The sequence below is a fragment of the Rhinoraja longicauda genome, chromosome 6, assembly GCF_053455715.1.
Source record: "Rhinoraja longicauda isolate Sanriku21f chromosome 6, sRhiLon1.1, whole genome shotgun sequence".
NCBI lineage: Eukaryota > Metazoa > Chordata > Chondrichthyes > Rajiformes > Arhynchobatidae > Rhinoraja > Rhinoraja longicauda.
The window spans coordinates 43088428-43113821 of NC_135958.1; the positions used below are offsets into that span (position 1 = coordinate 43088428).

Below are 25394 nucleotides of genomic sequence, written 5' to 3' on the forward strand. Positions count from 1 at the left end.
GCAGCTTTCCTGGGATTCACTGCTCTGAGCACGCGCTTAACATCATACTCCTGCACAGTGAAGGTGTTGCTGTCAGGTGCTGGAGAGGGTGTTATGTCTGCCACTGTAGCTTTCACCTCGAAACGAGCAAAGAAACAGTTAAGTTCCTCTGCCAGCGAGGCGTCGCCGTCGGCAGTCGTGCGGTTGCTGGTCTTGTAGTTGGTGATGTGCTGGATGCCTTGCCATACCCGCCGTGGGTCATTGTTGGAAAAGTGGTCCTCAATCTTCCTCTTGTAGGACGCTTTGGCATCCTTGATGCCTCTCTTCAGGTTGGTTCTAGCAGCACTGTATAGAGCTCTATCACTAGACCTGAAGGCGGTGTTACGGTCCTTGAGGAGAGACCTGACATCCTTTGTCATCCAGGGTTTTTGATTGGGATACAACCGGATGCGTTTGTCGACGGTGACATTGTCAACACAGTTTTTGATGTAGCAAAGTACAGTTGATGTGTACTCCTCCAAGTCATGATCCTCAAAAATATCCCAGTTGGTCCTTTCGAAGCAATCCTGCAGCTGCGAGGAAGCTCCTTCAGGCCATGTCTTAACAGTCTTTATGGTGACTGGAGCTTTCCTCCTGAGTGGGGTGTATGCTGGAGTTAGGAATATGGACAGGTGATCTGACTGCCCCAGGTGTGGTAGTGGTGCTGACCTGAAACCCTTCTTAATATTTGAGTAAACCTTGTCTAGTGTGTTTTTCCCCCTGGTAGCACATCTTATGTGTTGTTCAAGTTTCGGGAGAACTGACTTTAGGTCTGCATGGTTGAAGTCCCCGGCTATGATGTGGGCTGCTTCTGGATATGTGCTCTGTTGTGAGTTTATTGCACCGAGCAGGTAGCCTAAAGCTGTGCTAGCGTTAGCATTCGGTGGGATGTAGACTGCTGTTACTATAACCCCTGTAAATTCGCGAGGAAGGTAAAAAGGCCTGCATTTAACTGTTAGGGACTCCAGATCAGGAGAACAGTGGCTATCTATGATTTGGATGTTAGTGCACCAGCTGTTGTGCACGTAAATGCATAACCCCCCCCCCCTTGCTCTTACCGGAGTCGATGTTTCTGTCCCAACGAAACGCTGTACGCCCGGCCAGCTCAATGGCTCCGTCTGGGATAAGTGGATGAAGCCATGTCTCTGTTACTAAGAGAATGCAACAGTCCTCCACGAGTTTGTTTGCTGATATCTGTAGTTTTAGTTCGTCCATTTTGTTGATGATGGATCTGGCGTTGGTGAGAAACATGCTGGGTAGCGGTGGTTTGTGTGGCTGTCTCTTTAGCTTGGCAAGTATACCGGACCGGCATCCTCGCTTTTGCTTCCTGTTTCTCCTCCGCCTGCGACGCCTGTTCGTGCCGACAACTATCCACGGAGCGCCCGGTGTCCTGGCTATCTCTTCCGGTATATTTCGCGGGTGTGGAAATTCGCGCACAAGGTCCCGATTGCACTGGAATCCTATGAACAGAAGATCCTTTCGGTTGTAGGTAGGATTTGCCTGATTTTCCTGATTTTCCTGACTAAATTTGACTAACAGACATAACACAGATAACACACATAAAACGCACCGAAAGGGAGAGCTGTGAGCCGCTGCGTCCGTGCGCGCCGCCATCTTGCAGATGACTACACGTCCTGACGATAGTGGACAGAATGGAGGACATTGCTTTTGTGTCAAGTGGATTAACACAAAAGGAATTTTACCAACGAATGGATGAAAGGATTGGACAATGATTATCTATTTCCGTTTGGAAACACTGAGGATGAGGAGTTTATAGACAATAATTCAAACAACGTGGAAAGTTTGCACAACTTACATAAATGTGAACAATTAAGCTTGAAGACTTTCGACTATACAGAGCATAAACTGTATGACATTGAGAATGGCATTGACCCAGAGAACCATTTCTACAACAACATCAACAACAACTGTGAGTACTACACTGAAGATCAGTTCAACTGTAATGTGAAACTGCAAGGAGTATTATCATTAATACACTTCAACAGCAGAAGCCTCTACACCAATTTTGAAAAAATCAAAGAATATTTGAGACAATTTGACGAGGTTCAATGTAATTGCGATATCTGAGACTTGGCTTAGTGGAGACCAAGATGTTGATGTTGAACTGGAGGGATATGAGATGCTCTGTGTAAATAGGACCAACAAAAGAGGAGGGGAAGTTGCCCTGTATGTTGATACAGACCTCAAATGCAAAGTTGAAGGCAGCATGACAACAATCATAGACAATATAATGGAATGTATCACTATTGAAATTGATGTGGAAAAAGCCAAAAATATAATCTTACAATACAATACAATATATCTTTATTGTCATTGTACCCAGGGGTACAACGAGATTGGGAATGCGCCTCCCATACGATGCAATAATTTAAGTAATTTAGACAGCAGCAACCCAACGAAACGAAACAGTTGTAACAGTTTTGGACAGGGTAAAGTGCAAGTTGATCTATGCGTTGTGGCCATCCGGCTCAGCAGGACCGGTTCATAGCAGCTATGGCCCTGGGGATGAAGCTGTTCCTGAGTCTGGAGGTGCGGGCGTAGAAGGCCTTGTATCGTCTGCCCGATGGAAGGAGTTCGAACAGACTGTTGCAGGGGTGTGAAGAATCTTTGTGGATGCTGGTGGCTTTTCTGAGGCATCGTGTGTTGTAGATGCCCTCTAAGTCTGGTAGCTGTGTTCCGATGGCCCTCTGAGCTCTATGGACTACCCGCTGTAGAGCTTTCCTTTCTGCCTCCGTGCAGCTGAGGTACCACACAGGGATGCCATGCGTTAGGATGCTCTCTATGGTGCAGCGGTGGAAGGTCGTCAGCAGCTTTTGGGGTAGACCAGACTTTTTCAGTGTTCTTAAGTAGAACAGTCTTTGTTGTGCCTTCTTGACCAGCGCAGCAGTGTTATTGGACCATGTTAGGTCCTCTGAAATGTGAATGCCCAGAAACTTGAAGCTGGACACTCTCTCCACACTATCCCCGTTGATAGAGATCGGGGCATATTCCCCGTTATGTGACCTACGGAAGTTGATGATCAGCTCCTTGGTCTTGGTGGTATTTAGGGACAGGTTGTTATCCGAGCACCAGTTGTGTATATAGAACACCAGGATCAGACATTGATCAATTTAAGGATAAGATAGCTGAAATGGATGATAAGATAAATGATAAGGTGGCATTTATATGTGGTGATTTCAATATCAATTTGTTAAACCCAAAAGGTCACACAAAGACACCAGATTTTATTATCACAATGTTCAGCATTAGCCTATATCCCATGATTATAAAACCAAGTAGAATAACAACAGACAGTGCGACATTGATAGATAACATATTTACAAATGTGATTGATAGAGAACAGGTGGGTGGATTGCTTATAAATTATATAAGTGACCACCTACCAGTCTTTGCCATTCTGCAGAAGGACCTTAGATTCAAACCTGTTACTAATGCACGCAAACTGGTACGACACAGAACACAGGAAACCATCAATGCATTTAAGGAAGACTTAACGAAACAAGACTGGAAAGACGTTTATATTGATGAACCAGACAAAGCCTACAATGCATTCCTGGCTATATTAACAGAACTCTATGAAAAAAATTGCCCATTAAAAAAATCCAGTGGGAAGCATAAATATGTAGATAAACCATGGATCACAAGGGGGCTGCAGAATGCATGCAAGAAGAAAAATGCACTCTACAGGAAATTCCTAAAATGTAGAACAAAAGAAAATGAAAATAAATATAAGAGACATAAAAATAAATTGATAAGCATTATGAGATGTAACAAGACGGAGTACCATAGCAAATTGTTGGAAAAAAATACAAGTAATATTCAGGGAACATGGAAAGTGATTAACAACATAATTAAAACAGATATTGGGAAAGCAGATTACCCTAGCTACTTTGTTAAAAATCATAATATAACTATAAATAACATAAAAGAGGTTGCTGATGAATTTAATGACTACTTTGTAAAAGGGCCTACCTTAGCAAATGAGATTACTAAACCAAGTAGCAAGGAAGGTCCAGAACATGAGAGCTCTGATAGAAATGCTCACTCCATGTTCCTCAGTGGAGTACACAAAAATGAAGTCATTGATATTGTTAAAAAATACAGTAACAAAACGTCTACTGATTACAATTCCATTGATATGACACTAGTCAAAAATATTATTGAATGTACAGTAAAACCGTTGACACATAAATGTAATCAATTATTTGTACAAAGACTTGAAATCTTTATTGATAAATATAACATACTAAGTGATCACCAGTATGGATTTTGAGCTAAAAGGTCTACCTCACTAGCGCTAATGGAACTAGTAGAGAATATTTCAACTGCAATTGATAATAAAGAATATACTGTAGGAGTATTTATAGATCTCAAAAAAACATTTGATACCATAGATCATGGTTTACTGATGAATAAGCTAGAAAGATATGGTATTAGAGGAGTATCATACCCCTGGTTAAGAAGCTACCTTGAAAACAGATATCAGTATGTTCAAGTAAATAATTTTGATTCAGAACTTATGAAGGTTACCTGTGGGGTTGCGCAAGGCTGGGTGCTGGGCCCAAAGCTCTTTGTACTCTATATAAATGATATTTGTATGGTGTCAAAATTGTTACATTTAGTTATATTTGTGGATGACACAAATTTATTTTGTTCAGGGAAAAACATGAAGCAACCTTTGGACACAGTTAAAGGGGAATTGGAAACTCTAAAGAAGTGGTTTGATACCAATAAATTGTCATTAAATCTAAGTAAAACAAAATTTATTGTGTTTGGAAATCGAAAAATAAATTCGGAGGTAACACCTATGATTAATGATGTAGAAATTGAAAGAGTGTATGAAAATAAATTCTTGGGAGTGATAAAAATAGATCATAAACTCTGTTGGAAACCTCTCATAAAACATATCAAATCAAAACTGTCTAAATCCATTGCAATACTGCACAAAACTAAGGCCATCTTCAATCAAAATTCACTATTTACGTTATATTGCTCACTCATTATTTCATATATACATACTGTGTAGAAGTATGGGGAAGCACCTACAAAACTAGCACTAATTCAATCTTTATATTGCAAAAAAGAGCTATAAGAAGTGTCAATAAGGCTGGTTATAATGATCCAACCAACCCATTATTTATAAAATCATATGCCCTAAAGTTTATGGACCTAGTAGACTTTAAAACTCTACAACTAATGTTTAGAGCAAAATAAAGAACACTTCCTGACTGTATCCAAGGTTTGTTTTCAGTGAGGAAGAGCAGGGATCCACTCTGGGGGAATTATATATTTGAAAAAATTAGGGTAAGAACAAATATGAAAAATAGATGTGTGACTGTTAAAGAGGTCAATTTATGGAATAGTTGCAACAATGAATTAAAAGAGTGTAGTAATATGTGTAAATTCAAGAAAATGGTCAAAAATATTATATTTGAAAGATACAAAATATGTGATCAGCACTGAGAAATGACATGAATATGGTTCATGACTATATTTGTGTTTCTTTCTATGTTTTGTTTATCTGCTTCTGACCTATGATGTTGTGGGGTTTTTAAATTATATTTTGTTAAGTATTAAGGGTAGGCATAATAAGCTTTGGCTTCTGCCTACACCTTTAATTTTGTCGGTCAGAAAATATGTGTGATTATATTGTTTTATTTTTTTGATACAATGTTTTTGCACTATTTAAATGTCACAACTGTATGGTCAATCTGTTGTATTGTATTGACCGGAAAAAATAATTTTAAAATATATATTTTAAAATAAATAAATAAATAAAGTGAAGGGTTATTAGGAAACATGGATGACAAGAGAAATTGAAGCTCTGGTCAAGGAATAAGAGGAGGCATTGGACTAGGGTTGCCAACTGTCCCGTATTAGCCGGGACGTCCCGTATTTTGGGTTAAATTAGTTTGTCCCGTATTAGTAGGGTTGCCAACTTCCTCACTACCAAATAAGGGACAAAGGGTGACATCACCGCCCCATGCCCCACGTGACCTCACCCAGCCAGCGGCCATGTGCTCCCGCTCCACCAATGGCGGCTGCCCGGGCGGGAACGCGTGGCTGGGTGAGGTCACGTGGGGCGCAGGGTGACGTCACCCTTTGTCCCGTATTTGGGAGTAAGGAAGTTGGCCACCCTATGTGGGACAGCTATATGCAGCTGGTATTAAGTGTATCCCTGGAGAAGTTTTGGTAACTGAGGAGCAAACTACAAAAGGAAAATGGGAGGGCAAAAAGGACGGAGCATCTTGGTCAGCATCGGCAGGTTGGGCCAAGGGCCTAATTCCAGGCTGTAAAATGAATGAATGAATGAATGAATTAATAAGTTTATTGGCCAAGTATGTCAAGGAATGTGCCTTGATGCTCCGCTCACAAATGACAACATAAACACACAGTTAACAATTAAGAATAAAGCATAACCACATCAAAACAATAAGGATACAACATTTCGGTCTAAACATGTGGGTGAAAATAAACCAGAACAAAAAAGAGACTACAGACTTTGGTTATTGAGCAGAACTATCACTCGTGGAAAAAAAGCTGTTTTTATGTTTGGCTGTGGCTGCTTTGACAGTCCGGAGTCGCCTTCCAGAGGGAAGTGCTTCGAAGAGTTTGTGGCCAGGGTGAGAGGGGTCAGAGATGAACTTGCCCGCTCACTTCCTGGCCTTTGCAGTGTACAGTTCGTTAATGGGGGGAAGGTGGCAGCCAACAACCTTCTCAGCTGTGTGAACGATCCGTTGCAGCCTCCGGATGTTGTGCTTGGTGGCTGAGCCAAACCAGACCATGATGGAGAAGGTGAGGACGGACTCAATGATAGCAATATAGAATTGGACCATCATTGCCTGTGGCAAATTCTATAACTCTATGACTCTATGAGAAGAAATGTGGACCTCTTAAAATGAATAATGACTAGAGCAGAGAACAGTACAGCATAAGAACAGGCCCTTCAGCCCACAATGTTTTGTGCCGAACATGATGCAAAGACCTTCACATATCTACCTACGTATATCCTTCAATTCCCTGCAAATCCATATGTCTATCCAAAATTATTTTAAATGCCTCTAACGTACCTGCTTCAACCACCACCCCTGGCAGCACGTTCCAGGCACTCACCATCCTCTGTGAAAAAAACGCCATAGTAATATCCTTTAAACTTTGCCCATCTCAATAGGCTAATGGAGTACGTTCGCCTAACAGAGGTTGCGTAGCAACCCGCCTCCCGGGCCTAATAGGGAACAAGGGCAGTCCCATATGGGACAAACCAACAGCCCAAAATATGGGATGTCCCGGCTAATACGGGACAGTTGGCAACCATAGATGTAGGCCACTGGCAGTATACTGCTGAGGCAGGCACAAAAAGCTGGAGTAACTCAGTGGGTCAGACAGCATCTCTGGAGAAAGGGAATAGGTGACGTTTCGGGTCAAGACCCTTCTTCAGACTCTGAGACTCAGACTTCAGCTTTTTGTGTCTATCTTCGGTTTAAACCAGCATCTGCAGGTCCTTTCTACACATACTGCTGAGGCATCCCCCTCAAACTCTTGACTGCCTTTGATATATGACTAGTTAGGTATTTTTCTACAGGATTGATAATGTCATTCAAATGCATAGGGTTGCAATACTTGCACCAGGCAGCCCGGGCAAGGAGCTTGGAGACTAGCTGCAAACTGCAGCTGGTCCCTCCTCTGAACACAAATGCTCTGCTGCTGGACTTGCTGCTGAATCATCTGCCAGCTAAAGATAACCTTGATCAGCTGCAGGAGCTGGGATCGGGGAGTTGCCAACATTAATGTAAGCAAAGTAATGGCACTGAAGAGTGACAAATATTAGAATTTAGAGATACAGCGTGGAAACAGGCCCTTGCGGGGACTGTGCGGGGACTGTGCGGGTCGGTCGGGGACGAGCTGTCTGTCCGTGGGCGTGGGGAAGAGAGTGAAAGTTTTGTTGCCTCCATCACAGTGAGGGGGTGTTTGGAGTCACTGTGATGGACGTTATGTGTTGGGGTCATGTGTCTTGTGTTCTTTTTTGTGTGTGACTGCTATGTAGTTTCGTTCAGTACCTTGGTACCGAATGACAAATAAAGCTCTGTTGAACTGTTGAACTGTTTGGTCCACGCTGTTCAGCGATCACCCCGTACACCAGCACTTCCGACACACTAGGGACAATTTACAATTTACAGAAGCTAATTAACCTATAAACATATACGTCTTTGGAGTGTGAGAGGAAACCGGAGCACCCGGAGAAGACCCACGCGGTCACAGGGAGAACGTACAAACTCTGTACAGACAGCGCAGGATTAAACCCGGGTCTCCGGAGCTGTCGGGCAGCAACTCTACCGCTGTGCCACCCTGCATCAAGAGATCCCAATCCAAGCTTTAGAGGAATTAGTTGAAAATACTGCAGATATATGAACTATAATTTTCATATTCTCTTAATTTGTGGACCTTTCAAACTGTAAGGACATTATTAGAATCCACATTTAAGGACTGAATTTAAATTTTCAGTTAATGAAAAAGAACCAGCATGGTGACATGAGGATCTGCAGCTGCTGGAATCTTGAGCAAAACACAAAAGTGCTGGAGGTACTCAGTGGGTCAGGCAGCGCATCTGTGGAGGGAATGGACTGACGAAAGAAGGGTTTTGACCCAAAACCTTATCTGTCAATTCTCTCCACAGATGTTGCCTGACCCGTTGAGTTCTTCCAGCATTTTTCGTTTAAAGCCAAGCTTGATAATTCCTGACAGTAAATTGGATTTTTTGATTAATTAGTGGAGAACGGCTAGTGGGACTTCACTCGACTATGTGGCAAAGGCACTCATTAGAAACATAACTAAAATTGAAACACACAGAATTAACGGACTTTTAATGACCTGGCTGGGAAACGTCATGAGTGACGGGAGGCAGACTAGGGATCGTGGATGGGCATGCAGATTGGTTGGGTGTGAACAGGTTTTGACCCTCACAAGTGTCGGTATTACAATTACCAATGTGCAGCACATTTAGAATTTAGAGGTTTGGATACAAAATTTGGTGGCACGGTGGCGCAGCAGTAGAGACCCGGGATTGATCCTGACCACCGGTGCTATCTGTACAGAGTTTGTACATTTTCCCTGTGACCTGCGTGGGTTTTCTCTGGGATCTCCAGTTTCCTCCCACACTCCAAAGACGTACAGGTTTGCAGGTTTATTGGCTTGGCATAATTGTAAACTGTCCCTAGTGTGTAGGATAGTGTTAATGTGCAGGGTTCACTGGTCAGTGCGGACTCAGTGGGCCGAAGGGCCTGTTTCCACGCTGTCTCTAAACTAAACAAAGACAACAGTTTAGATGGACGATTTAAATTAATACCTAAAGAGAGGAAAGAGGCTAATCAAGATTCAAGATTCAAGATAGCTTTATTGTCATCCAAATTGGACGAAATTCAGTCACCCACAGTCCAACAACAAAAGCATCAAAATAGGCATTAATATTACTCAACCCCCCAAACACACAAAAGAAACATCCATCAAGAAAACATCCATCACAGTGAGTCTCCTCCAGTCCTCTCCTCACTGTGATGGAAGGCCACAATGTCTTTTCACTTCTCCTGCTGTCCTCTCCCGCGGTCAGGTTGTTGTGGTTGCAGGCCGCGCCGGACGGTCCGCAGCGGGCCGAGCCTAAGGCGAGTCGCAGCCGCTCCCGCAGCCTCCGAAGACGGCCGGCTCCGCCGATGATAAGTCCGATCCGGGGCGGGCGAACACGCTGCTGCTGTTGCTGCACGTCGGGGTGGTCGTGGCCCCCGACATTGAAGCCCCCGCCCAGCAGAGAAATATCCTGCGGCCTATCTTAGGCCGCGCCGGACGGTGAAATGTCCGCGACCCAAGCCCCGCGACCCGGGGCGGGCGAACACGCTGCCGCTGCCGCTCCCTCCCCTCCCCCCCACATACACACATAGTACACAAACACAAAAACACGACATCACAACTACAATTAAGACAAAAAAACAACAAAAACACAAAGACAAATGGACCGCAGGTAAGCCGCAGCTGCTATGGCAGCGCCGCCATTTTGGGTATCTGCAGCAACTACATTTTAATAAAGGCAAATGAGAGGTCATTCTTATTGTAGTTGTATAATTTGTGAATCGCTAGAAGCAAGGGTTGGGTAGAAACAGAAATTATCATAAAGGCTAATGGAAGACCGGGCTTTGGAGAAGAACACAAAAGAATAAAAGTAACAGATTAAGAAAAACTGGAAAGACCACAGAATTTGAGAGGTGTGCAGAGCACCATTTTTGGAAGTAAGTGCCTACACTACATATCCTTCACAATAGAATAAGATTGTGAAAGATATTTGAGGGATATAATTTAGTTTGAAAGTCGAGACTAACATTATACCACAAACATGCCTGCTGGGCAAGTTCCACTCATTAAACAGATCTGGTATCTGAATGTGTTGATAACTGCCCTCATGACTCATCCTAACTCAGACATCCTTTATGCAACCTGCACCTTCACCTCCCACTGAAAATCTACTTGTCTCTATTTCGTAAGTTCAGAGAAAGGGTTGGAGGCTTAAAAACTTTGACTTTCACTTTCCACAAATGATTCACCCATACACACTAGTTCTACCGCACTAAAAACAGAGGCCAATTAACCTACAAACCTGCACACCTTTAGAATGTAGGAGGAAACTTGGAGAAAATCCCCAGTCACAGGGAGAACATAGAAACGTAGATGCAGGAGTAGGCCATTCGGCCCTATGAGCCAGCACCGCCCTGCAATACGATCATGGCTGATCATCCTAACTCAGTCTTCTGTTCCTGCTTTCTCCCCATGTCCCTTGATTCCATTAGCGCTAAGAGATAAATCTACAGTAACTCTCTCTTGAAAACATCCACAGATTCATAACTCTCCGGGTGAAAAAGTTTTTCATCATCGTACAAACGTACGTACAAACTCCGAACAGACAAGCACCCATAGTTAGGATTGAACTCGGGTCTCTGGCACTGTACGGCAGCAACTCTACCGATGTCCTGCCCTTGTGACGCCCTGTGATGGTGGGAGAAGATGAAGTGCACTGACGTTGGGGGCATGGGAACTAAAAAGAGGGTGGGCTACTACAAGGCTGAGAACTATATTCTGTACTCTGCACTTTGCTCCATCTATTGTACTTGAGTTTAACTTGATTGTATTTATGTATAATATTATCTGAAATAATTCAATGTTCATACTGTTGGGTTGTAAGCTAGCCAAGTGGAATATGAAGTGTTGTTCCTCCTATTTGAATGTGGCCTCACCTTGGCTATGGAGGAGGCCAAGGACGGAAAGATCAGTATGGGAAGGGGAGCTAAAATGGTTAGCAACCGGGAGATTCAACAGGTCTGGGCAGACAGAGTGTAAGTATCGGGAAGTAAAGGAGGTTACATCGAGAAGATCAAGTAACGTAGACAAGGCTTGAAGAGGTGTATGTAAACCTCTATCTCAACTGGAAGGGTTGCTGTGGTCCATGGATGGAAATGAGAGAGGAGGTGTAGGAACAAGCGTTACATCTCCTGCGGTTGCAGGGGAAAGTACTGAGGGAGGGAGTGGGATGGGTGGGAAGGGATGAGTAAACCAAGGAGTTGCAGAGGGATTGGTCTCTACGGAAAGTGGAAAGGAATGGGGGTGGAAAATATGTCCCACGGTGGGATCGTGTTGAAGGTGGCGGAAATGTCAGATAATGTTTTGTTGGATGCGGAGGGAGCTGGCATGGTGAGAAGCAAGGAAACACTATCCCTGTTCCCTCTGAGGGAAGGGGGAGTGAGAGCAGAACTGCAAGATCCAGAGGAGACATGGGGGTTCTGTCCCCAACGGCAGTGGGAAACCATGTTTACTGAAGATAAAGGACAGCTCAAATGCCCCAGAGTGGAAAGTACAAGAAAGTATTGTCCATGTCTGACATAACGTCCAGGACAATTCGAGCAAGACATCAGTTTTGATCTCGGTAGGCAAGAAAGACTGCTTAGAGTTCAGATTTTATTCCTTGGGGAGGCTTTTTCCTGGAAGCAGAGTGAGAAAGATTTAAATGTTTAAATGAATGAAATTAGAGCCAATTGAGAGATATTAACAAATTTGATGCTGAGAATAGATGATATAGAACTACTAGGCATTGTCTCAAATTATTGTGTTTTTGGTGATATTCTGACTTGAATGAGAATAGATGAGTTGAGGACAGTCGGTATCATGGTTGAAGAGTTGCTGAATGCTTTAGGTTGTATAAAATTAGATAAAACTCCTGTGTTTGATCAGATATATTGAAGAACATTGTGGAAAACTAGAGAAGAAATTACAGGAGTCCTGGCTGAGACATATGAATCATCATTCCACACTGGTGAAGTGCTGGAAGACAAGGATGGTTAATGTTGTGTCTCTATTTAGGAAGGGCTGCAAATAAACCGGACAACTACAGACCAGTAAGCTTGATATCTGTGGCAGGAAAGTTGCTGGAGAGGATTCTGAGCAATAAGATAGACACGCATTTGTCTACGTAGAGATTGATCAGGATCAACGTGGTTTTGTACGTTAGAGATGGTGTCTCATGAATTTGATTGAATGTTTTGAAGAAAGTTTCTGAGGGCCTGGCAGCATATTATGTCTCTATGGACATCAGCTGGGCTTTGATAAGATTCAGCAGGGTAGGATGCTCTGAAAGGTCAGATCAGATCGAATGAGATACAGGGAGAGCTGGATAACTGGATATAGAATTAGCTTCATGGTAGGAAGCAGAGGGTGGTGGTGGAGGGCTGCTTTTTGAACTGAATATCTGTGATGAATGATGTTGCTCAGGGATTGGAGGTGGGCACATTGCCACTTGTCATCACTATCAACTATTTGGATGATAATGTACAAGATATGATCAGCAAGTTTGCAGTTGACACTAAAGCAGGCGGTGTAGACATGTGAAGAAGGATATCAAGAACTACCAGGGGATCTTGGTCAGCTGGGCAGTAGGCCAAAGAGTTCAATGCAGATAAATGTGAGGTATTACATTTTGAGGTCAAACCAGGGCAGGTCCTTCACAGTTAATAGTAGGAACCTGTGGAGTATTTTAGAGCAGGGGGATCTTGGCATACAAGTACATAGTTCCAAAGGTGTCATCACAGTTTGATAGGGTGGTGAAAAAAGTTTTTGGCATATTGGTCTTCCTCAGTCAGGGAATTGGGTATAGAAGTTGAGGGGTTATTTTCCAGTAGTTAAGACAGATGGAGTATGATGTGGGAGAAATGAGTGGTTATTCCCTTGGTTGTAAGATCAAAGATTAAATTCTGACAAACAATTAAATATCACTATTCAGGGTGATCTTGGTGTGCTGATTCATAGAAACATAGAAAATAAGTGCAGGAGGAGGGAATTTGGCCCTTCGGGCCAGCACCGCCATTCATTGTGATCATGGCTGATCATTCACAATCAGTAACCTGTGCCTGCCTTCTACCCATATCCCTTGATTCCACTAGCCCTTAGAGCTCAATCTAACTCATGGACCAAAGTCAATCTGAAAATATAATAAAGAATTATAAAGGCAAATAGTTGGTTGAGATTTTTTGGAAGGATGCTTAAGTATGGAACGTGTAAACACAAGAGACAACAGATGCTGGAATCTTGTGGATAACCTCAAATTTTTTTATTATTTTTTACGCGACCTTTTGTTTCTGGGTGGTGTCTCCGTTCCCGCTGCGGCCTACCATCGGCCATGCACCTGGAGCTGGCGGCCTCCACCTGGGACTCGCCTGTGGAGGCTCCGGCCGCGTGGAAGCTCGCAGCCCCCTGGGTGGGGGCCGACATCGGGAGTTCCGGCAGCGGCAGCGTCTTCGCCTACCCCGATTCGCGGGTCGGCCCGCCGCGGACTTTTCACCGTCCGGCGCGGCCTGGAATAGGCCGTGGGATTTTCTCCGCCCGGTGGGGGCTTCAATGTCGGGAGCCGCGACCGCCCCGATGTGCAGCGGCAGCGTCTTCGCCCGCCATCAATCGCGGGGCTTGGGTCGGCCCGCTGCGGACCTTTCACCGTCCGGCGCGGCCTGGAACGTGGCAACTACAACAGGAGAAGACGGCAGGGGAAGAGAAAAAGACATTCTGGCCTTCCATCACGGGACCGCGGGAGAAGACGGCAGGGGAAGAGAAAAAGACATTCTGGCCTTCTATCACAGTGAGCTGGTGACTGGAGGAGACTCACTCTGATGGATGTTTCTTTTTGTTTGGTGTTGGTTTATAATTGTGTGTGTTATTGGTTATTTTTATTGCTCTTATTGTTGGACTGTGGGTGATCTTTCATTTCATTGCACATTTATGTGTATGTGACAAATAAACCTGTCTCTTAAACTTGACTCTTGATGACCATTTGTTATCACTTACATCTACCGTAATTAAGTTAATCGAGAGGTTGATTATGGCACAAATCAACTTTTGCCTCATAAATTCACTTCAATTTGTCTATTGCTACATCGGGTCAACAGCTGATGCTATTTCACTGCTCCATAGCATCTGGGTAACAGAGACACGTACGTTAGGCTGCGGCTCATCAACAACAGTTCAATGGTCAATATCATCTTCCTCTCCAAACATCATCAGGCTCCAAGACATGGGGCTCTGTACAACCATTTGTAATTGGATCCTTTACTTTCTCATCAGCAGATCTCAATCAGTGCAGATTGGTAGCAAGACCTCCCACTCACTGACCATCAAACACTGGTGTCCAAAGATAGTCACAAATGCTGGAGCAACTCATTGGGACAGGCAGCATCTCTGGAGAGACGAAATGGTGTCCCTCAGGGCTGTGTGTATAGCCTATTGTCCTACTCTCTTTACACCCGTAACTGTGTGGTTATCCACAGATGCAATGTCATCTACCAATTTGGCGACAACAAAACAGTTTTCATTGGTAGATCAGCAGTGAAGAGAATTAGCAGCTTCACGTTGCTGGGTTTTAACATCTAAGATGACCTGCCCTGGGCCCAACACATGGATGTAATCACAAAGAAGGCATGCCACACCTCTACTTTCTTAGATGTTTTGAGAATATCATGACACTGAATAGTCCAACAAATATGTAGAGATACATTGACTGGTTGCATCATGGCCTTGTACCTTAATTTCAATGCACAGGAATGCAAGAAACTGTGTAGAGTGGTGGACTCACCCCAGTTAAACATGGCACAGACCTCCCCATCATCAAGTACATCGACATGTGGTGCTGTCTCAAAAAAGCAGCATCAAGGATTACCAAGGATTCTCGTCACTTGGACAATGCCCTCTTCTTGCAGGGCAAAAGATACAGAAGACTTGGGGCCCACACCATCACTTTCAGGAACAGCTATTTTCCTAGAACCATCAGGGTTGCCCAACACTAATCCTACCTCAACAAAGGGACACTATCAACCAGGAGTGTGTTCCCACAGAAACCATCCGAGTTCTTCCTAACCAGTAGCCTTGGATGAACCAGGAGATCCGCATTCTTCTGAGGACCACATTCAAATCTGGTGACGCAGAGATATACAAGAAGTCTAGATACGACCTTGATAAGTTCATCAAAAAGGCTAAAAAGGACTTTAAGCTGGAGGATGAGGGGGATGTTTGACAACTTTGGCAAGGCTTGAACGACATTACTTCCTACAAGGCGAAATCAGGGGGCAGCTCAAGCATCGCTCCCTGACGAGCTCCATGCATTCCACGCACGCTTTGATAGGAAGATACTTGCCTTGAATGTACTCTGTGACTGATCCTCCAAAATCCTTTTGGATTAAGAATTTCAAAGATTCATTATGCAAAGTTTGAAATATTCTCTTCCCATTTCTGTCCTAAGTGGCAAGTCCCTTATTTTGAGACATCACACATAGAGTTAACATCAATCCCCCAACTGTCTAGTGAAGCCCTGCAAGAAACCTCCATGCCTCAATGAGATCATCTCACATTCCTCTCAACTGGAGTGTATCGATCCAGCCTTGGCTCCCCGCGTGTGACAAAAGAGACATCCACTAAACATTTACTACATTCCCTCCATCACAAACATGTCATAGAATATAGAACTCAGGGGCAGCAGTGGCACAGCAGGTAGACCTGCCGCCTCACAGCGCCAGACACTGGTTCAATGCTGACCTTGGATGCTATCTGTGTGGAGCTTGCACGTTTTCCCTGCAACTGTATGGATCTCTTCCGGGTGATCCGGTTTCCTCCCACATCCTAAAGATAGATCAATCATGATTAAATGGCCTAATTCTGCTCCTATAACTTATGAACTTAAAGCATATCGCATGATACTTTAACAGCCTACCTCACAGTTTGCAACTCCTGCAATCTTGCTAGAAAGGGAGATGAAAGCTATACATAATCTTCCAGATGATGTCTCATTATGCTGCATACAAATTGCTTGCAACATTTCTACTCTACAACTCAAATAAAACAATAAAGGCCTTTCTGATGTGTATGTTGGGTCTTATGAGTGTAAAACTGTGATTTTGTTGTATCTCCAAGTCTCAGGATTCGAGGATGGTGTGCTGCCTCCATGGTGCCAGGATCCAGGATGTCACGGAGAGAGTGCACAAACGATGTCGGAAAGAAGGGGATGAATATTCTGCAATGACGTTAGAGAGCTCGGAAAAATGCTGAAAAGCAGGACCTCCAGGGTGGTTATCTCCGGTTTGCTTCCAGTGCCTCGTGCTGGCGAGAGCAGGAACAGGGAGATACAGGACCTCAATGTGTGGCTGAGAAAATGGTGCAGGGAGCAGTGATTTAGATTCTTAGATCACTGGGATCTGTTTTGGGGTTAGGGGGAATTCTACAAAAGGGACGGATTGCACCTTAACAGGTGGGGGACCAGCATTCTGGCAGGCAGGCAGGCAGGTTTGCCACTGCTACACGGGTGGTTTTAAACTAAATAAGGGAGGGGGGGGGGGTGTCAAATGGGATAGTCAAGGATGGAGTTGAAGGGAAAGAGAATAAAGGGATAGTTAATGACCCCAGAATTAACGGGAAAGAAAGCTCACAAAGGGATAGGAGAGTATGGCCAAGTGTAAGAGGGATCGATGTGAAAGGTGAGATGAGTAAGGAATTAAAAGTATTGTATATGAATGCTAGAAGTATAAGAAGTAAAGTAGATGAGCTTGAGGCTCAGTTAGAGGTTGGTAGATATGACATTGTCGGGATTACAGAGAAGTGGCTGCAGGAGGATTGGGCCTGGGAACTTAATATTCAGGGTTATACATCCTACAGAAAGGACAGGCAGGTGGGCAGTGGCGGTGGGGTAGCTCTGCTGGTGAGGGATGAAATTCAGTCCCTTGCGTGGGAAGACATTGGGACTGATGAGGTAGAGTCACTGTGGATTGAGTTGAGGAATTGTAAAGGCAAGAAGACACTAATTGGAGTTATCTACAGACCCCCAAATAGTAGCCGGATGTAGGGTGTAAGTTGCAGCAGGAGTTAAAACTGGCATGTAAGAAAGGTAATGCCACTGTGGTGATGGGGATTTCAATATGCAAGTAGACTGGGAAAATCATGTTGTTTCTGGGTGAGTAAGGTGGGCCTAAAATTGTCATGTTATCGTGTACCGTTTTGGCTATAGTTCAGGAACAAGCGAACAAATGAGAGTTTTAGTATATAGATATTACACATTCACTCCTTGGAGTCTGTTTTCTCAGTCTCCTGGTACATAATAGCAAAACCATTAGGCAGAGGTGATCAGCCTGTTCGTAAAACTGGCCGACTTCAATATTTGAATTTTATTAAATAGCATGTTTGCCATATCGAGTTATTTCGGATCATACGGATCAACTGTGATCATGTCCAACGCCCATACCAACAAGCCTATTGCAAAATGTATAATTAGTATATTTCAAATTCCACTCCAGTTCTGATTAGGGTTTTAGCTTTTCAATGATGCAATGTCTTGGCTTCCTCCACTGTCAGAGTGAGGCCCAGCGCAAATTGGAGGAACGGCACCACATATTTTACTCCGGCAGCTTACACCTCAGATATATGAATATTGACTTCTCTAATTTCAAGTAACCCTTGCTTTCCCTCTCTCTCGATCCCTCCCTCTTCCCAGTTCTCCGACCAGTCTAACAGTCCCCCGATTACATTTTATCTCTGTATGCTTCGTTGTCACCTTCTCCAAGCTAACAATGATCTACTCTACATTTTCCTTGAGCTACATCCCCTTTGATGACTCGTTTTCACACAAACTTCCTTATCTGTCTCCCTCTCTTCCGACTCTCAGTCTGAAGGGTCTCCACCCGAAAAGTCACCCATTCCTTCTCTCCAGAGATGCTGCCTTAGTTACTCCAGCATGTTGTGTCTATCTTCGGTGTAAACCAGCATCTGCAGTTCTTTCGTCCACACCATCAATTTGCGACAGGTGCAGGTCACCATGCAAATGACGCAAGGGGCTGCTGAATAATGCATGAGGCATATGCAGATGAGGCTGTGGCGCGGAGGCGACACGCCGCCTCCCTAGCAGCACGATGCCGGGCACGCCCCTCCCCCTCCCCCTCCCCCTGCAGCACGATGCCGGGCACGGCCCCTCCTCCCCCCCAGCAGCACGACGCCAGGCACGGCCCCTCCCCCCCCCCACTCCTGCCTCTCCCTCTCTCCCCTTCCCCCCTCACTCACTCCCTCTCTCCCCCCCTCACTCATTCCCTCCCTTCCCCTCACTCTCTCCCTCTCTCCCTCCCCCTCACTCACTCCTCCCTCACTCACCCCCTCCCCCTCACTCACCCCCTCCCCCTCACTCACCCCCTCCCCCTCACTCATTCCCTCCCCCTCCCCCTCACTCACTCACTCCCTCCCCCTCACTCACCCCCTCCCCCTCACTCACTCACTCCCTCCCCCTCACTCACTCCCCCTCACTCACTCACCCCCTCCCCCTCACTCACTCCCTCCCCCTCACTCACCCCCTCCCCCTCACTCACTCACTCCCTCCCCCTCACTCACTCCCCCTCACTCACTCACCCCCTCCCCCTCACTCACTCCCTCCCCCTCACTCACTCCCTCCCCCTCACTCACTCCCTCCCCCTCACTCACTCCCTCCCCCTCGCTCACTCCCTCCCCCTCACTCACTCCCTCCCCCTCACCCACTCCCTCCCCCTCACTCACTCCCTCCCCCTCACTCACTCCCTCCCTCCCCCTCACTCACTCCCTCCCCCTCACTCACTCCCTCACTCACTCCCTCCCCCTCACTCACTCCCTCCCCCTCACTCACTCCCTCCCCCTCACTCACTCACTCCCTCCCCCTCACTCACTCCCTCCCCCTCACTCACTCCCTCCCCCTCACTCATTCCCTCCCCCTCACTCACTCACTCCCCCTCACTCACTCCCTCCCCCTCACTCATTCACTCACCCTCACTCACTCACCCCCTCCCCCTCACTCACTCCCCCTCACTCACTCACTCCCTCCCCCTCACTCACTCCCTCCCCCTCACTCATTCACTCCCCCTCACTCACTCACTCCCTCCCCCTCACTCACTCATTCCCTCCCCCCTCTCATTCTCTCCCTTCACTCACTCCCTCCCCCTCACTCACTCACCCCGTCCCTCCCCCCTCACCCACTCCGTCCCCACTCCCCCCCCCTCCCTCCCCCCCGGCAACACGACGCCGACATCATGGCGGCGCCCACGGGCTGAGCGCGCGCCCACTGACCGCCCGCCTCCCTCCCTCCCTCCCTCCCTCCCCACGCTGCTGCTGCTGCTGCAGTCCGAACAGGCGGCCCCACACAAAACGCCGCTTGTTCATTCTCCCTACAGATGCTGGCTTCCGCCAGTCGTTTGTTATTTTGCTCCAGCTTCCAGCATCTGCAGTGTGTGTCTCTCTCCCTCCCGCTCGTCCACTTGGCTCTATTTGATTTTGTTTTGGATGCGGCTCTAACTACAAATGGCTGAGGTGTCATCGTCGGCAGCGGACACGGAGGCGGCAAAGCGGTCGGCAGCGCCGGGCGGCGATGTGGAGCCCAGGTGGCCGGTCGCGGCGGAGGCGGTGGCGGTGGCGGTCTGTCCGCCGGCCAAGGCCGGGCCTGGCTGCAGCCTCAGCTCGGCGGCTGCAGGGAGGCCAGTGCGCGTCCTAAAGGTAAAACGCCTCTTTTAATCTCGTGACTCTGAAGAACATGGTTTATTTCTATACATTTATTAAGGTTTGAGGAACTTAAACCGTGATTACGGTGCATATTTTCACAGTATAGTGGCAATGCAGCGGATTTGCTGTATTTGAACAGAAAAGGTAGTGGAAATTCACGGTTACACATTTAATTTAACTGTTAGTAGTTGGTTGAATATTGCCAATGTTTATACTCAGTATTTATATTGGACACCATATTTCCAAATTAATTTTATTCATGTATTTTACGTATTACATAAACATTTATAAAATAAATGTAAGCTAAACAAAACCGTTGTTTGTGCACTTTTATACCATGCTCGTAATGTGATCGAGTGTCATGATCATAGAGTCATGCAGCATGGAAACGGGCCCTTCAGACCATCTTGCCCATGCCAGCCAAGATGCCACATATACTCTAGTTTAGTTGGGTATAGTTTAGAGATACAGCGTGGAAACAGGCCTTTCGGGCGAACCGAGTCCGCGCCGGCCAGGTATAGTTCAACCTGCCTGTATTTGGCCCGTGGCACTAAACCTTTCCTATCCATGTACCTGTTCAAATATCTTTTAAACGTTCTCATAGTTCCCTCTGGCACCTTGTTCCATATATCCACCACCCTGCGCGTGGAAAAAATTGCCTTTCAGGTTCCTATTAAATCTTTCCCCTCTCACCTTAACCCAGTGACCTCTTTTTCTTGATTCCCCTACTCTGGGTAAAATACTCTGCATTTACCCTATTCATTCCTCTCGTGATAAGATCACCCGTTATCCTCTTGCGCTCTAAGGAATAAAGTCCTAACTTTACCCAATCTCTCTCTGTAACTTAGGCCTCAAGTCCTGGCAACATTCTGGTAAATCGTCTCTGCATTCGTTCTAGTTTAAATGGCTTACTCAACTGCAAAATCTGTAGGAACCATCAGTGGCCAGGTTATCAGATGTAGAAGGTGCAAAGTAATGGGCATCTAATGTATTGAAAAAAAACTTATAGATGAGCACCACTTGAAGCATTTTGGAATATATTTTATTGGAATATTACTGTTTTAAAAGTAAAATTGTGGGATGGAAAGGAGTGAATTGGGGAATGGTAGTGGCATCAATCTGAAACGTCACCCAGAGATGCTGCCTATCCTGCTGAGTTACTCCAGGATTTGGTGTCTCTCTGTGGCATTCCAAAATTAAATATCAAAACATGAAAGTCAGGAGGCTTTGTTGCCAGTTCTTGCTTTTTGAGTTTACGCAGGTGTCTTGTTCTCGCTTTGTGACAAATATATTACAACTTGTGTAGGTCAACAAGTTACCATTGATCAGAATCATTGGGTTGAAATGTTAACTCGGTTTCTTTCCACAGATGGTGATTGACCTGCTGAATATTTCCAGCATTTTCTGTTTGATTTCAGAAGGCCATCTTCGTGTTTGGCTGCATCTGGCTGTGCGTCGAGCCAAAGCATGTGGGCAACGTGTCATTACCTGCTGAGGTTCTGTCTATACACGGTGTTATCTGGACCCAATGCCGCAGTGTTACAGTCAGCTGGACATTACTGCACCACCCGTCCTTTGAGAAAAGTTCTTCCAGACCAACACCTGTGATTCTGTCCATTGGGCAAAGGAAGGAAGGAATTCTCTGCCTCAGAAGGCAGTGGAGGCCAGTTCGTTGGATGCTTTCAAGAGAGAGCTGGATAGAGCTCTTAAGGATAGCGGAGTGAGGGGGTATGGGGAGAAGGCAGGAACGGGGTACTGATTGCGAGTGATCAGCCATGATCGCATTGAATGGCGGTGCTGGCTCGAAGGGCTGAATGGCCTACTCCTGCACCTATTGTCTATTGAAGGAACACCAGTGTAGGAGGGTCGTCCTGTTGAACATTGAGAGGCTGAGTCTGTGTGGGATACCTCTCAAACAAGAGAAGGGATATCAACCTAGGGGACCACATGAATGGTGGAGGGGGGTGTCTATTGCTTAAAGATAAGTCCAAGCACTACTGAGTATGATTGTTGAACACATGGAAAACCTACGATGACTTTTTGCAATTTTTGTTTTGTATATATTTTTTATTTGAATAAAATTTATTTTAGAAAAACAGATTATCACCATCTGCAGAACTTTGCCCTAACATTAACCTTTTTATTTGCTTATCTAAGTGTTTAGTTATTTAAAATTAATCCATTCAAGAATACCTTAAGAGTTATGGAAATAAGTGTATTGTCCATGAATTATTGGTAACTTACAATCTATATACTAAAACTCTAGTTTGTTATCTTGTTTGTGACTGAACTTCAGCCAAAACGGTACACGATTGCGCGACAATTTTAGGCCCACCTTACTCACCATTGTCACTTTAGTATAAGAAAATAACTGCAGATGCTGGTACAAATCGAAGGTATTTATTCACAAAATACTGGAGTAACTCAGCAGGTCAGGCAGCATCTCAGGAGAGAAGGAATGGGTGACGTTTCGGGTCGAGACCCTTCTTCAGACTGAAGGGTCTTTAGTGTCACTTTAGTTGTATTGAAATCTGTGTTATATTTTTAAAGTTATTCACATTTTAAAGTTTAAAAGGAGAGGAGGGAGGAGTGAGGGAGGGGGGGAGTGGGGGAGAAGGGAGAGGAGGGGAGGGGAGGAGAGGAGAGGTTTGGGCCCAATGGGTCCACTTGGTCTAGTATGTACTCAAGATGTATTCATGTGCTTGTTGCAATAATGAGGTAGTTTAACAGAAACAGACTAATGCTCGGATTAATTTATTAAAGGTAAACAGGAATTTTTCAACTACTTTGAAGAATTAAAACTACCCTTTCCTGCACTTCCTCTCACTTCCTTGCTCGCTTTTTTGTTGGGCAATTTTCCTTGTGATCTCCTGTTTCCTTGCAACTGAATAAACGTAATCATCTGCATGGTTTTTAATGCTGGCATCACAAATAGAATTATATTATGATAAGTTATATTATCATAATATATAAGTTATATAATATATAAGATATACAAGATATATTATCAGTCTAAAGAAGGGTCTCGACCCGAAACATCACCCATTCCTTCTCTCCTGAGATGATGCCTGACCTGCTGAGTTACTCCAGCATTTTGTGAAATAAATACCTTCGATTTGTACCAGCATCTGCAGTTATTTTCTTACACTATATTACGATAAGAGCACTAATGACACAGAAAGTTCGCTGAAAGTCTTATTTTCATCTTAAAGGGGAATGGCTTATAATTTTTCTCAGCACAATGACAGGTAGAGCTGCTGCATCACATCAACTTGGATAAGTTCCTGACCGTGGGTATGTCTATGTTGAGATTGCGAGCAGAGTTAATGGCATATGAGGGAGAATATAACCAATGGGACCTGGAAGATTAAGGAGGTGAGGGGAGGGGAGGGATTTGTTAAGATCTGATGCTCTACTGGAAGTTGGCACGAACCAAATTGCGCCCTCTTGTGTCACATTATTTATTTATTTCTGACATATGTGGAATTTTGGAGTTGTAATGGTGTTAACTGAAATGTACTACCGGGATTAGAACATGGAACAGTGCAGCACAAGAACGGGCCCTTCAGCCCACTATCTTTGTGCTGAACATGATGCCAAGTTAAACTGATCTTATCTGCTTGTACGTGATCCATATCCCTCTAGTCCTTGCACTTCCATGCCTCTATGTAAAGGCAGCATCTTCTAAGCACTCTCCATATGCTGTATAAAAAAAAAAACTAGCCCCGCAATTCTCTCTTTAAATTTTGCCCCTCTCGCGTTTATAGCTCTGCCTTCTAATGTTGGACATTAGTCTGACATCAGTGGTGGGGAAAATGCTGGAGTCAATTATAAAAGACGAAATTGCTGAGCATTTGGATAGCAGTAACGGGATCGTTCCGAGTCAGCATGGATTTACGAAGGGGAAATCATGCTTGACAAATCTACTGGAATTTTTTGAGGATGTAACTAGGAAAATTGACAAGGGAGAGTCAGTGGATGTGGTGTACCTCGACTTTCAGAAAGCCTTCGACAAGGTCCCACATAGGAGATTAGTGGGCAAAATTAGGGCACATGGTATTGGGGGTAGGGTACTGACATGGATAGAAAATTGGTTAACAGACAGAAAGCAAAGAGTGGGGATAAATGGGTCCCTTTCGGAATGGCAGGCAGTGACCAGTGGGGTACCGCAAGGTTCGGTGCTGGGACCCCAGCTATTTACGATATACATTAATGACTTAGACGAAGGGATTAAAAGTACCATTAGCAAATTTGCAGATGATACTAAGTTGGGGGGTAGTGTGAATTGTGAGGAAGATGCAATAAGGCTGCAGGGTGACCTGGACAGGTTGTGTGAGTGGGCGGATACATGGCAGATGCAGTTTAATGTAGATAAGTGTGAGGTTATTCACTTTGGAAGTAAGAATAGAAAGGCAGATTATTATCTGAATGGTGTCAAGTTAGGAGGAGGGGGAGTTCATCGAGATCTGGGTGTCCTAGTGCATCAGGCAATGAAAGGAAGCATGCAGGTTCAGCAGGCAGTGAAGAAAGCCAATGGAATGTTGGCCTTCGTAACAAGAGGAGTTGAGTATAGGAGCAAAGAGGTCCTTCTACAGTTGTACCGGGCCCTGGTGAGACCGCACCTGGAGTACTGTGTGCAGTTTTGGTCTCCAAATTTGAGGAAGGATATTCTTGCTATGGAGGGCGTGCAGCGTAGGTTCACTAGATTAATTCCCGGAATGGCGGGACTGTCGTATGTTGAAAGGCTGGAGCGATTGGGCTTGTATACACTGGAATTTAGAAGGATGAGGGGGGATCTTATTGAAACATATAAGATAATTAGGGGATTGGACACATTAGAGGCAGATAACATGTTCCCAATGTTGGGGGAGTCCAGAACAAGGGGCCACAGTTTGAGAATAAGGGGTAGGCCATTTAGAACGGAGATGAGGAAGAACTTTTTCAGTCAGAGGGTGGTGAAGGTGTGGAATTCTCTGCCTCAGAAGGCAGTGGAGGCCAGTTCGTTGGATGCTTTCAAGAGAGAGCTGGATAGAGCTCTTAAGGATAGCGGAGTGAGGGGGTATGGGGAGAAGGCAGGAACGGGGTACTGATTGATAGTGATCAGCCATGATCGCATTGAATGGCGGTGCTGGCTCGAAGGGCTGAATGGCCTACTCCTGCACCTATTGTCTATTGTCTATTGTCTATTGTCTATTTCCATCCTGGAAAAAAGGGCCTGACGGTCTCCCCTAACTATGCCGCTCATCTATATACTAAAACTCTCGTTTGTTTGTTTGTTTGTTCCTGAA

General features: G+C 45.1%; 1 protein-coding gene across 1 annotated transcript in view; it reads left to right on the forward strand.

The window, feature by feature from the left end:
• The first annotated feature begins 19908 nt into the window (after window positions 1-19908).
• Window positions 19909-25394, forward strand: part of phlpp2 (PH domain and leucine rich repeat protein phosphatase 2) — a 148691-nt gene continuing 143205 nt past the window's right edge. The window contains exon 1 of the mRNA XM_078400865.1: window positions 19909-20100. Within this exon, the coding sequence (XP_078256991.1) occupies window positions 19909-20100 (192 nt within the window). The remainder of the gene's footprint in view (window positions 20101-25394) is intronic.